This window comes from Poromitra crassiceps, assembly GCF_964638095.1.
Source record: "Poromitra crassiceps genome assembly, chromosome: 17".
NCBI classification, from domain to species: domain Eukaryota; kingdom Metazoa; phylum Chordata; class Actinopteri; order Beryciformes; family Melamphaidae; genus Poromitra; species Poromitra crassiceps.
Window position 1 is genome coordinate 27,822,841 of NC_139635.1, and position 13,775 is coordinate 27,836,615.

Sequence of the window (13,775 nt, forward strand, 5' to 3'; positions counted from 1 at the left end):
AAACCCTACAGTACAGACCTGTCAGAGAACTACAATAGGAGGTCAAAAAAACAAAAAAAAACAAACAAAACGTATAAAATAAATAATCATGCATATATTACACGTAATCGAGGTGAAAGTTTGAAATAATCGTGAGATTTATTTGAAGTCATATCGCCCAGCCCTAGGGAATGGTAGCCTACCAAAGCTTATTCGCATTGTTGTGATGTCCAAAGTTGCTGTCCAGCTTTTTCCCCAGGATGTTGTGGCTCTGACCTGTGACCTCCTCAGTGACTCTGACCTGTGACCTCCTCACTATTTGGGTGCTTGTGATGTTGACAATGTAGGAAATGAAGCGTATTCCACTGCACAGTATAGGTCACTCTGGGTAGCCAGCTAAATTCCTCAAATGTCAATGTTCTGACTCGGGCTGATTGAACTATATTGACTAATCATTTAATTGAGATTATTGGACAGAGTATTGCAATTGCGATTTAAACTGTGATTCATATCAGCACATTTTTTACACTCACATTTTACATTTAGAACTTTAAAAATGTTTAAAGAAAAGTGATTTTAATTAAAAAAAATTGCTAAGAATGACCATTTTCGACTTTGATGTTGTTGTTTTTCAGATTACTGTAAACATTCAGCTCTAGTTTTGCCCTTTAACATCATCTTCTTTCTCTCCCTGATCAATGGCAAATAAAAGAGAAATTAGAGAGAGAGTTTGGCTATACGCACATCGTCGACGGGTGCTGGGTTAAAAGTAGAGCATTTGAAAGGAACGTTTCAATCAGCCAGTGATTTTCATCAGGTTCACCTGATGAAAATCACTGGCTGGTTGAAACGTTGTTCCTTTTACCAAATAAAGTAAAAAAAACTGAGTTCTGGTGTGCGGGCCTACTTCTTTCAAATAAAAGAGAAATGCCATTGCAAATTGTTTTTGTTGGTATTTGTTGTTGTTTTTACTTTCATTGAAGCATAGAAACTCAGCTGAGCATGCATGCTCTTTCTCAGCAACCCCCTGCTTTGCATTCATACAGCTTCACACAGGTCCACCTGGGAGCTGCCCGGTACTTCTCCTGTTGACTGAGCAGCTCCAGCAGAGCCAGAGCAAAGCACAGTACAGACATCTTTATGACACCTGAGGGGCAGTTTGTCTTGCAGCCGGCAGATTAAACACATCCATAATAACATACAAACATTATATATAAAAAAAGAGGGTACATCAAAGTGCATCATCGACGGTGCAGAACGTACATCAAAAATAAGAGCAGACGTTATAGTTGTAGCAGGAGTCATTTCCAACATACTACCCCCATCATCCTCACTCGTGCCATCATACGTAGCGTCACAAATGACATTTATTCAGGGTTAGGGTTACCTATTGTACCTTGACCTGTTGGTTTTACCCAGGGGCTTAAATCAGTTTATAAAACGGATACTTCCTGTCCTTGATTATGACAAAGCCTCTTTCAATCCTGATCTAAAGTACTCATGGTTTTCTATCCTACCAGCTAGTTAACTGCAGTTCATTGTATTCACGTTGCATCCCGGGTGTAAAATAGTCCCTGATTTGATGGACTGGTGCAGCGCCCGTTCCCCTCCTTCCTCTTCCGCCCATTCATATATCATGCTTTCCCACTCTACACCACCGCCCCGCCCCGCCCCGCCCCTCCCCCCCCTCCCCCTGCTTGCACAGCTCCCTCCCAATAGACCCTTCTCACGGGGGCCATTTTGTGTCGAGAAGCCAGGGTAAACACAGGTGCAAGCAAAACACTAATGAGGGTTTCCAAATTCCAATCATGGAAGTTGGAAACACTCATTAGTGTTTTGCTTGCACCTGTGTTTACCCTGGCTTCTCGACACAAAATGGCCCCCGTGAGAAGGGTCTATTGGCCAAATTGGGGAGGGTCCAAGTCGATCAGACAGATAACTTCTCGAGATATGTGAACGTCTTACTCTGATTGGTCGAATTGTTAAGTGTTAAGTCAATCAGAGGAAAGGTTCTTGTGGGCTCCTCCACTCTGGAGCTCTCCATGGTGCTGAACCTGTCTTGAGTCATTTTGGCCACTAATTAGTCAGCACTAATTATTACCTAATAAAGAAAATCTGGCTCCGTTAGGTCACCTGCAGTCTTTACACTTGCTGAAAGATTCAGCACGATCACAGGTAAAATGGCACAGATGTGGCTGAACACAATTCTGCTCTTCCAAAATGGAAGAGTGCCAAGGAGCCTGGAAGCTGACTTGCCCATCAAGGACTTATCAGATGGTGACTAACAAGAAGGAAGTTGAAGCTCAAAGAACGATGCATCATTTCCAAACATCACGACAGGTCTAGTCAGTACTGCAGAGTGGGTTTAAGCAGCTGGGAAAACATCTGTGTGTCTCAATGCATCACAGCTCGTCTCAAACAGTAAAGACACATTTTCTGTTTTTAGCCCTTTCTCTCAACTTGGGAAGATCTTTCTCCACGAGGACACAAGTATTGATGCGACATCCTTGGATTTGATCATCACCTCAGTTTTCCCATGAAAAGGAAAGGTCCTTTATCTCAGCTGAATCACCTGGTTAGTAAATAATATTCATCTGTTTCCTCTAAAGAGTTCAACACATTAGGCATAATGTTTACTGTAGCAGCTCCACTTACTGAGTACGTTGAGTTTGGCCCTCCTGGAGCGCAGCGCGGCCTCCGTGGCCTGACACTCGTACAGCGAGTCGTCAGAAAGCTCCGCGTTGGAGATCTCCAGGTTGTACTGGCCGATGTCCAGGACCCGCTGCACCCGATACCTGGGCCAGGCTGGGAAGGGGACACAGAGCGGGACGGGGGTTAAATCGACACCTGGGCCAGGGTAGGGGGGGACACAGAGTGGGACGGGGGTTAAACAATACCTGGGCCAAGCTGGGGGGACACAGAGTGGGACGGGGGTTAAACAATACCTGGGCCAAGCTGGGGGGGACACAGAGTGGGACGGGGGTTAAATCGATGGAGACAGCCATTAGAAAACCCTTGTGGGATGCATGTATGCTTATTGGAATTTCTGTAAGTCATGAATCATAACAGGGTTTCTGTGTCTGGGAAGCCCGGGGAATATGGAAAATAAGCGAGATCATTTCTGGTTTCATTCAGAAATGGGATATTCCCCGGGAAAAAATGGCCTCCTCTTATAAAATGATTGCTGGCATGAAGGAGAATGCTCATTATGGGCTACTATTAAAGGCATGAGTCATCATAAGACCTTTTCCTTTCACAATAGCTTCACTTGTGTGGCTAGAATTATACGTTTGGATGAAATTCCATGTAGCAAGTAGCAACACTGTTACAAATGGATACGCAGTGTATTTAACCCAACCACAACACAGAGAGAGCTAGCTCCCTTAGTGAAGCAGGTTAACGGGCCTTTATACTGGGGAGTGCGTTTAACCAACAACTCAGCACCAGTCTGGGACTTTACGAGGACTGTGTTTCACTCGGTTACAGCTGGTAGCATAGCAATGCATCATAGCAGCATAGGCACAGAGACGTGAGAAAGACAGAGCTCACAGTTGAGATAAATTGTTCCCATAGTGTTTTAATCTAAGCAGACAGTGTTGCAGGCTTTTCCCTCACAGACATAAAATCAATGTAACCCCATGCAGCCTCATCATCATAATATCAATGAACACTCTCAAGCCTTTTGACTGACTTTTTTCCCTTTGCTGTTCTGTTGATGCAGTGTGACTTTCTACAGCTCTTTTGTCCATCTGTTCAGCCATGGTGGCTATCGCCGCCGCTCATGCAGCTCTTCTTCGTCTGTTTATTCCAAACAAAGCGCTGCTGCCAGAAACATAAAACGCATCACTTCCTGCCTGGCAGAGGACTTTTGTACAGAGAAAGGCCGACCCAACACGCTTATAGAAAATGTCGCAAATGTGCAGGCTTTCATGAACTGTGTTTAAAGGCTGAATCTCTATTGTGTTTTATCAGTCAGCTGAAGAGAGCAGCAAAACGGACAGTTATACATCATGTAAATTACACTGAATTAGGGATGTAACGATAACCAGTTTTAATGATAACCGTGACAAAATTCCTTACGATAACCGTACCGTTTAAAATTTTCATGATCATTAAAACCGTGGTGCCGTGATTACCGTGTTACCGTGATTACAGTGCGTTGAAAAACATGGTAAATACTGTCCATCATCAACCAAAGTTGGCAACAGTCTCCCAGATGCAAACGTGCAGCCTTGGAGAAATGATTTCAGTGAGTGTATCAATCCTTTTTGGGTCTGAGTTTTCAAAATAAAACATTGTAAAATGATTTCAGTGAGTCTCTCAGTACTTTTTGAACATTTTCAGCAATTTTTTAGGAATACCGTAATAATACGATAACCTTGATAATTTTGGTCATGATAATCGTGATGTGAAATATTCATACCGTTACATCTCTACACAGAATCTTACTTTGATGTATGATATGGATAGCATTAATTCAAGAGTCAAAAACCTTTTTGACATACAATGATGACATAGAAACATTGCTTGTACACAAATAAGACAGATGGGTATAGTGAACGTGGAAGCACACATACATACACACACACACACACACACACACACACACACACACACACACACACACACACACAGAGGCACGCACACACACACACACACACACACACACAGACACACACACAGAGGTGCACACACACACACACACACATACGAGCGACACAGACAAACAAACAGCTCAAAGGCTTTGCAGAGAGCCATGGAGTCAGCCTGGCACCACATCGCTGCGCTGCCTGCTGCAGAGGCTGCAGCAGGCAGCGCTACAGGCAGCGCTAACCCGCACAGCAAAACCCTTTTCTCTCCGTTTGAACCCTCGCCTTGCAGACAAAGACATCATCGAGTGTGACTGACACCCCACTAGGGGGCACTCATTGATCCTCTGTGCCCCGATCCCAACATGACATCATGGATTCAGATGGCGGAGGCTCTGGGAGGCAGGCAGGCAGGCGGGTCGCGAGGGGAGGAGGGGGGCAAAAGTATTAGTGGAGATGACATCATCCACTCCAGCACCTCGCACCATAGCAACCACAGAGGTGAAAGCACCCCGGGGAGAAGGAGGAGGAGGAGGAGGAGGACGACGACGAACAATGAACAGCCTGCAGGTAGTGGATGGATGAAGGTGTATGGTCCTTTGTTTACGTGTGTGTTGCATACACATGAGCGCAGAGTGATGTCTGTGTGTGCAACACACTGCAACACATCAGGCTGGATGTGGATGGTTTGCATAGGGACACATCAAAAAGAGGGGTAAACATAATAGTCGTGTTGCATCACAGTGATAACAGGTTGAGTTCATTCCCATTCACCAGCCCATAGAAGGACTTTTGTCTGCAGTCTGCACACACAACCATGTGGTTTAAAATGTGTTGTTCGTTTGTGAATGTGTGCGGCTGCAAAAAACGATTATTTTCATTATCGATCAATCTTGATTCTTTTCTCGACTAATCGATTAGTTGCTTGGTCTGTAAAATCTCAGAAAATGGCGAAAAACGCGGATCACTTTTTCCCCCAAAGCCCAAGATGACATCCTCAAAAAGAGAAAGAAACCAGAAAATATTCACGTTTAAGAAGCTGGAACGAGATCATTTTAGTGTTTTTTATTTTTTCTTAGAAAAAAATCATAGATTATAAAAAATAGTTGGGGATTAATTTTCTGTCGATCGACTAATCAATTAATCGACTAAGTGTGAACACAATGCAGGGCAGAATAGCAACAACCTGCTATACACATAGACAAGTTTCACTGACAGCTTAGAAAAGGACCTCACATACGCATCAACAAGGGAAGACAAAGAACGGAGAGAATATGAAGAGAATCGACGGAGGAGAGGTGGCCAGGGGGATAAAAACAATGTACGGATGAAAAGAAAGAAAAAGAGACAAGAGAAGATGTGTTTATCAGAAACACCGGCATGTCCGTCGTCGAAAGCCACACTCGCAACACGCCGCAAGGACAACTGTTATGGAGAGACTGTTATCGACGAGAGAGAGAGGCAGAGAGAGAGAGAGAGGCAGAGAGAGAGAGAGAGAGGCAGAGAGAGAGAGGAGCGAAGGAGGAGGAAAGGGAGGAAGAGAGAGATGAGATACACAGAGAGGAAGAGCAAAGGCGAAGCTTTGAGAGAAACGAGAGGAGGTAATAAACCACGTAATGATAAACCGCGTAATAATAAACCACGTAATAATACACCACGTAATAATAAACCATGTAATAATACACCACGTAATAATAAACCACGTAAAAAATAAACCACGTAATAATACACCACATAATAATAAACCACGTAATAATAAACCACGTAAAAATAAACCACGTACTAATAAACCACGTAATAATAAACCCACGTAATATAAACCACGTAATAATAAACCACGTAATAATAAACCACGTAATGGGAGAATTTGAGAGACGAAGGAACGAGTGATGTGCTGACCTTTACTGAACCTGTGAATTGACGCGGGGTTCACATCACATGTCAGATTATCACTGTGTATGTGTGTCTGTGTGTGTGTGTGTGTGTGTGTGTGTGTGTGTGTGTGTGTCTGTGTGTGTGTGTGTGTGTGTGTGTGTGTGTGTGTGTGTGTGTTTGTGTGCTGACTCATGTATGTGTCATTCCATGTGGATACATGTATGATGATGATGCATCGATATGAGTGTGTGTGTAGGTGTGTGTGTGTGCGTATGTGCCTGCGTATGTGTGTGTTTAAAGGAGAATTTTGGTATTTTTCAACCTGGACCCTATTTTGACAATTTCTTATGCGAACTAATGTGATCCGAATTTTTGGAAATTGGTGCAGTATTGACCAAGATTGCAGGTGCGTTGCCCGGTGCCCCTCCTGCCTCGGCAACCTGCGCTTTCATCCACTTAACAAGCTTATTCTTGCAACGGACACAGGTTGAGATTGTTACTGTAAAATACAGAGAGAGAAATAAAGGCTTGTAATTAGCTCGCAGTAGCTTGTGGTTCATCCTCTCTGCTTGTTGCTCTGTTGCCCGGCAGTTTGTATCCACATAGTTACTCTGGCTCAAATAAATACGGGTGGCCATCGAAATCAAATGCCTCGTCCATATTCTCGAAATCAGTTAAATATTCAGCCCTCACTTACAACATCCGTGCGCTACGCTTTCTGTTACAGTAGGTTACTCCAAATGAAACATGGCGCTCCCGGCTTGCGGCGTTTTCCTGTCACAACGCAACTCTCATGAGACTCTCGCGAGACTCAGGTCCAATTCCTGGACAAATCCGGTAAAACCAGACAAAGCCAAGCGCTCTGCCCCCCCCCCCCCCTCCCTTCATCCAGTCTGTCTGTCTCCATATATAGGCTATTATTCCATATTATTATGCTTCTCAAACCAATCTAACTGCAGTTTAAATACTGCAAGCATGTAAATACCCTACACTATAGCAAGATCAAAGTGAAAAGAATGTTCTAAATGCATCAGCTAGAAAAATATAGCCTATTAGATTGGTGAAAGTTTGTCCAGAAAGATATCATTTTCTCTCGCCTGCTGCAGGAAGGATGATGCACATAAATATACCCTACATTATTGCATAAATGTGTTTTTATTGTAAAACTAAATGTGAAATAGGGCCAAGTTATTGGAGCGGACATCACAGTATAGCAGATGCCAGTAGAAGCGCGTTCCACCGTCACTTATCTAAATCACGTTAAATCGACAAGGGGTATACAGGTATATAGGCCCAGGAGGACATATATGTTTCACATAGGGTGGTGTTTTCATTTCGATGTTTTATTTGGTCCAATATTGAAATGTTCGACAATTGCAGGTTGTGTTACCATTACACATTATTTTGGGAGCATGTAACCATACATTTCGGCTCATTTGGTTGCTATTTAGTAGCGAAATAAAGTACCACAATGCATGCTGGGACAGGCCAGGCAGTGAACTTACAACTTATTTTTCCTATGGGAAGTGTGTTGTGTCTGTCTGAGCGAGGGAGTCAGAGAGAGAGTCGTATTGTGCCTGTCAGACTGAGGAGAGAGGGAGAGAGTGACACAGAGAAGGGTGACAGAGGGGAGCCAGAGGAGAGCCAGAGGAGTGCTCCGCGCAACCGGCACACTGAATAGGCCTGGTTTTCAAAAGCGCAAAGCGCTAAATTTACGCCAGGTGGGAAGATATCATTACGCCGACATTTAACGCCGAAACGCCCATTCTCGCCCATTCAGGGAGTGCGCCATGCTCATTCGGCCTAAAGCGCATTTGGCAGCGTAAAGCCATATTGATATCTTCCCGAGGCAGGCGCAAGGCACGTTTTTTCGCGCCGAAGGCCCGTTTTAGCGCCGAAGGCCTGTGGGAGAATAGGGGCCATAGACCTTATTCGATAACCATATTGATGACAAACTGCAGCCGTAACGTAGGCTGGCCGAGCGTATAGAAACAGTTATGGCTGCGTCAAAGAGAAGTGATGAAAAAATAAGTTTGGTCGAAGGTGCGGACCCCTATAAAAAACTGACTTAGAGTAAATATAACTCATTATATTGCCAGGTATAACGTACCGGACATTGTGAATACAGACAGCATTGGCATACTGTAGGCTACACATCTCAGGAGCTGAAGGCTTTCAAATCCCTTGAGTCCTAGCGTTATAACTATTTCATCTGTGGCAATTGGTCTGACATTTTTACTTTTGTGCCACCAACGACATCGTCATCATCATCTTTATCAAACATTGTCATGACAGCAAAGGTAAATAACCTTAACGTTGAATGTTTGTTTGATCTGACGCTTGCTTGCATGAGCCCAATGTTTGCTACTAACATTAGCCTCTAGTCTCTTCCCCTTCACGTTTGTGGACAGTAGCTAGTAGCTAACACCTGGGCTTTTATTGCTGCTATTACTACAGCCGTGTATTATTACACAGCACACTATCGCTGTTGTGAAATAGCTCCTGATGCAGTAAAAACCGCATTAAATAGGCTAGTAAGTAATGCTGGCTAGCGTCCTAAGCTATGACAGCTGTCAGTCACTTTTAAACAGCGGGCTGCGGAATGTCAACAATATGGCGGTGGTGGGCGTGCCCGTACGTGAGTGACGTCAATCGAATAAGGTCTATTGTATATCGCCTCACTATCGGCCTTCATAAACCCATATAGAGTACCGCAGGACCCGGAAGTGAGTATCACCTGGTTCCCTCGTCTGGAAGTCAGTTTTTTTCTACGGGGATTTTGGTTAGATGTCTGAAATAAGGTCTGTGGCTAACAAACGTTTATGAAACTGCAGCCTTTTGTTCAGCAGGATCATCTTCACAAATGAACGCCTCTATTATGACTTGGTGATCGCATTTACGCTTCAAACATCTGCCGGACAATGCTGAGGATGTGTTATGAGTCTGTGGTGGCCGGTGCCTTCCTGTTTGCTGTCGTGTGCTGTGGGCAGCAGGCTGTGGGCAGCAGGTTGAGGGCAGCAGGTTGAGGGCAGCAGGCTGAGGGCAGCAGGTTGAGGGCAGCAGGCTGATAGCAGCAGGCTGAGGGCAGCAGGCTGATAGCAGCAGGCTGTGGGCAGCAGGTTGAGGGCAGCAGGCTGATAGCAGCAGGTTGATAGCAGCAGGTTGAGGGCAGCAGGCTGATAGCAGCAGGTTGAGGGCAGCAGGCTGAGGGCAGCAGGCTGATAGCAGCAGGCTGATAGCAGCAGGTTGAGGGCAGCAGGCTGATAGCAGCAGGTTGAGGGCAGCAGGCTGAGGGCAGCAGGCTGATAGCAGCAGGCTGAGGGCAGCAGGCTGATAGCAGCAGGCTGATAGCAGCAGGTTGAGGGCAGCAGGCTGAGGGCAGCAGGCTGAGGGCAGCAGGCTGATAGCAGCAGGCTGAGGGCAGCAGGCTGATAGCAGCAGGCTGTGGGCAGCAGGCTGAGGGCAGCAGGTTGAGGGCAGCAGGCTGATAGCAGCAGACCGAGGGCAGCAGGCTGAGGGCAGCAGGCTGATAGCAGCAGGCTGTGGGCAGCAGGCTGAGGGCAGCAGGCTGAGGGCAGCAGGCTGATAGCAGCAGGCTGACAGCAGCAGGCTGTGGGCAGCAGGCTGATAGCAGCAGGCTGAGGGCAGCAGGCTGAGGGCAGCAGGATGAGGGCAGCAGGATGAGGGCAGCAGGCTGATAGCAGCAGGCTGATAGCAGCAGGCTGTGGGCAGCAGGCTGTGGGCAGCAGGCTGATAGCAGCAGACTGTGGGCAGCAGGCTGAGGGCAGCAGGCTGAGGGCAGCAGGCTGATAGCAGCAGGCTGTGGGCAGCAGGCTGATAGCAGCAGGCTGAGGGCAGCAGGCTGTGGGCAGCAGGCTGAGGGCAGCAGGCTGATAGCAGCAGGCTGAGGGCAGCAGGCTGAGGGCAGCAGGCTGATAGCAGCAGGCTGATAGCAGCAGGCTGAGGGCAGCAGGCTGATAGCAGCAGGCTGAGGGCAGCAGGCTGATAGCAGCAGGCTGATAGCAGCAGGCTGATAGCAGCAGGCTGAGGGCAGCAGGCTGATAGCAGCAGGCTGTGGGCAGCAGGCTGAGGGCAGCAGGCTGTGGGCAGCAGACTGTGGGCAGCAGGCTGAGGGCAGCAGACTGTGGGCAGCAGACTGTGGGCAGCAGGCTGAGGGCAGCAGGCTGAGGGCAGCGGACGCCAACAGACTCAACAAACTGATCCTGCAAGGCCAGTACAGGGATGTGGTGGGGCTCAGAGCTGAGCTCTCTGACAGCAGTGTCAGAGAGAAGGATGTTGTCCAAGTTACGTTCCATCATGAACAACATCTCCCACCCACTCCATGACGAGCTGGTCGAACACAGGAGCACATTCAGTGCAAGACTGTTCCCACCCAGATGCACCACAGAGCGCCACAGGAAGTAATTCCTGCCTGTGGTCATCAAACTCTTTAACTCCTCCCTCAGAGCACCAGTCACTCTGAGTCATCAAACTCTTTAACTCCTCCCTCAGAGCACCAGTCACTCTGAGTCATCAAACTCTTTAACTCCTCCCTCAGAGCACCAGTCACTCTGAGTCAGTCAATTAGAAGCCTTGGACTCACTCCACCCGTCCACAACTCAAACCAACTTGGATAATGTATACCTGATGTGCAATAAAACTCCATGTGCAATAACTGCAAATTACCACAATTTGTGCAGGGGGCGGCTGTAGCTCAGGAGGTACAGCGGGTCGTCCACTAATCGCTTTGGATAAAAGAGGTCGGTGGTTCGATTCCCGCCTCCTCCAGTCTGCATGTCGAAGTGTCCTTGGGCAAGATACCAAACCCCAAATTGCTCCCGCGTGGTAGCCTGCCGCCATTGGTGTATGAATGGGTGAATGAGCTTTGGATAAAAAGCGCTATATAAATGCAGGCCATTTACCATTTGTGCAATAATCAAAAATCCCCACTGATACTGTTCACTTTACTGACTGGATGCACCTTACTTGTTATTATTCTTCTATTTTATTATTATATTATTAGTACTGTTGAATTATTGTTACTATTAGTAGGTTGTATTATTGTTACTATTAGTAGTAGTAGTAGTATTAGTACTATTATTGTATTATTATTACTACTACTACTATTATTACTACAGTATACTCCCTCTGCGGTATATAAGGAAATAGTACCTCAGATATTTCACTTTACTAAGGGTACTTGAGAATGACACATATTTTTGTGACACTTACACACATAGGCTATGTAACTTCTATTGTATTGTATTGTATTTTATTATATTTCATTGTATGGAACAGTCCTATGTCTCTTATAATGTTTGATGCTTATGTTGATATTTTTCCATGCCTGCAGTACGAGCAACTGTAGCATGTCCCAATTTCCCCTCGGGGATCAATAAAGTTATTCTGATTCTGATTCTGACTTATTCTGAAAAATCATAAAAGTGGTGTTCCATTGTGAAGATGACCTTGCTGAACACAAAGGTCTAAAGATGCAGGGAAATCTCCCTCTACAGTCTGGGCTTCTGGGTTGACCTTTGCACTCTTGACTTTTCCCCGTGATGTTTGCTGAAACAAAGTGCCAGAGTGAAGCTTCTTCTTCCCTCTCCGCTCTCTGTAAGTCACTGTGGATGTGCGTGTCAGCTTAAAATGTAAATGTGTGTCTGCTTTTGTCAGCAGTGTAAGGGATTTACTCTAATTCAGCGTGATATACAGGCCTCATTTGGTGTCACTCACACGCCTCTTTGGCTCTGAAGTGAACTCTCACTCTGTGCGCGTACAGTCTGCACTCCCCTCATGTTAAAAAACGACACATTTCAGCTGTAATAGAATAGCCTTTCTCAGGGTTCTCACTGCCACAGCCAGACACTGAACCGAAACCGCAGTTGAATTATTTCCCCCCCGTTCGCCCCCCGCTTCACTTTGATTCATGCACCTTGGAGAGGAGCTGCAAGGTTGCGACAGAGTAACTCCCCCCCGAACCCCTCCCTCCCTCTCTCTCTCTCTCTCCTCCCTCTCACCTCGGAGGCCCTCCCCCACACCCAGGGCCAGCCCATCCTTGGTCCACTGGACGATGCCGCTGTAGTTGAAGACGACGCAGGACAGCACCACCCGCTCCCCCAGCACCACCGACTGGTCCGCAGGCTCCTGGGAGAAACGAACGCACCACACTGGAAGGGAGGGAGAGAGGGGAGGGGGGGAGAGAGAGAGAGAGAGAGTGGGAGAGAGAGATCAATTTTAAGTTCCTTCCATTCTGACCCGGCTGCCATCTTTTATTGCGCCGTATCGAGCGGTCCGGGCCCCTCTCCGCTCTCATCGACTGCTGTTTGTCCATATGGGAGGTGTTGTGGTGATTTGTTATGTGTTTTATCCTGTTTATGGTGTTTTTATGATGTTGTTTATTATGTGATTTTTATTGTGTTTTTCCCTTTATTACACACCTTGTCTGCAAATTACATTTCTCTTGGGGGACAGTAAAGTTCTGAATTGAACTGTATTGAACGGGCCTGCAGAGATACTGTATGCACACATGCATATAGATGCAGAGAGAGAGAGAGAGAGAGAGAGAGAGAGAGAGAGAGAGAGACACTGTGTTATTCCTCTCTTCAACTTTCTTGTGTTTCCTCTCTCGCCCCTTTTCTGAGATTTTCCTTCGATTTTATTGAGGTGTGTGTGGATTGTGTGTGTTCCTTATCAGCACACACACACACACACACACACACAAAAAGACGTCTGCTCTTTTTCATCGTATACAGTACAAAGGATTTTGCTTACGTGCACATTTCCCCGGGCAGAAAGAGCCCTGTGGCTAGTGTAGCGCCACGCTAAGATACACGGCTACAAAAACGACAAGTGTCGAGCTCGCCCACGTCAACGCCCCCACAGAGAGAGAGAGAGACAGAGAGAGAGAGAGACAGAGAGAGAGAGAGACAGAGAGAGAGAGACAGAGAGAGAGAGAGACAGAGAGAGAGAGACAGAGAGAGAGAGACAGAGAGAGAGAGAGACAGAGAGAGAGAGACAGAGAGAGAGAGAGACAGAGAGAGAGAGAGACACAGAGAGACAGAGAGAGACCGAGTGTGTCAGGTGAGGAGGCGACGTATTAACCCAACTGTGTTTTCAGCCGTTTGCATCATCAGGTAAAATGGTTTCATATTCCAGTGAAACTCTTGCAAGAGGGCGCATTCATTAAGGCAGAGAGGGAGAGTGTGGTGCCTCTTATGACATGCACACACACACGTGCACAAACACACACACACACACACACACACACACACACACACACACACACAGAGTTTGGTGTTTGTCTTCCCAGAGGCTCTTCTTTTCTTGGAT

General features: G+C 46.4%; 1 protein-coding gene across 1 annotated transcript in view; it reads right to left on the reverse strand.

The window, feature by feature from the left end:
- kirrel1b (kirre like nephrin family adhesion molecule 1b) overlaps nucleotides 1-13,775 on the reverse strand; it is a gene marked incomplete at both ends in the record, with an annotated part of 106,117 nt that overhangs the window by 36,302 nt on the left and 56,040 nt on the right. The window contains 2 exons of the mRNA XM_083653448.1: nucleotides 2,635-2,784; nucleotides 12,464-12,613. Of these exons, the coding sequence (XP_083509574.1) occupies nucleotides 2,635-2,784; nucleotides 12,464-12,613 (300 nt within the window). The remainder of the gene's footprint in view (nucleotides 1-2,634; nucleotides 2,785-12,463; nucleotides 12,614-13,775) is intronic.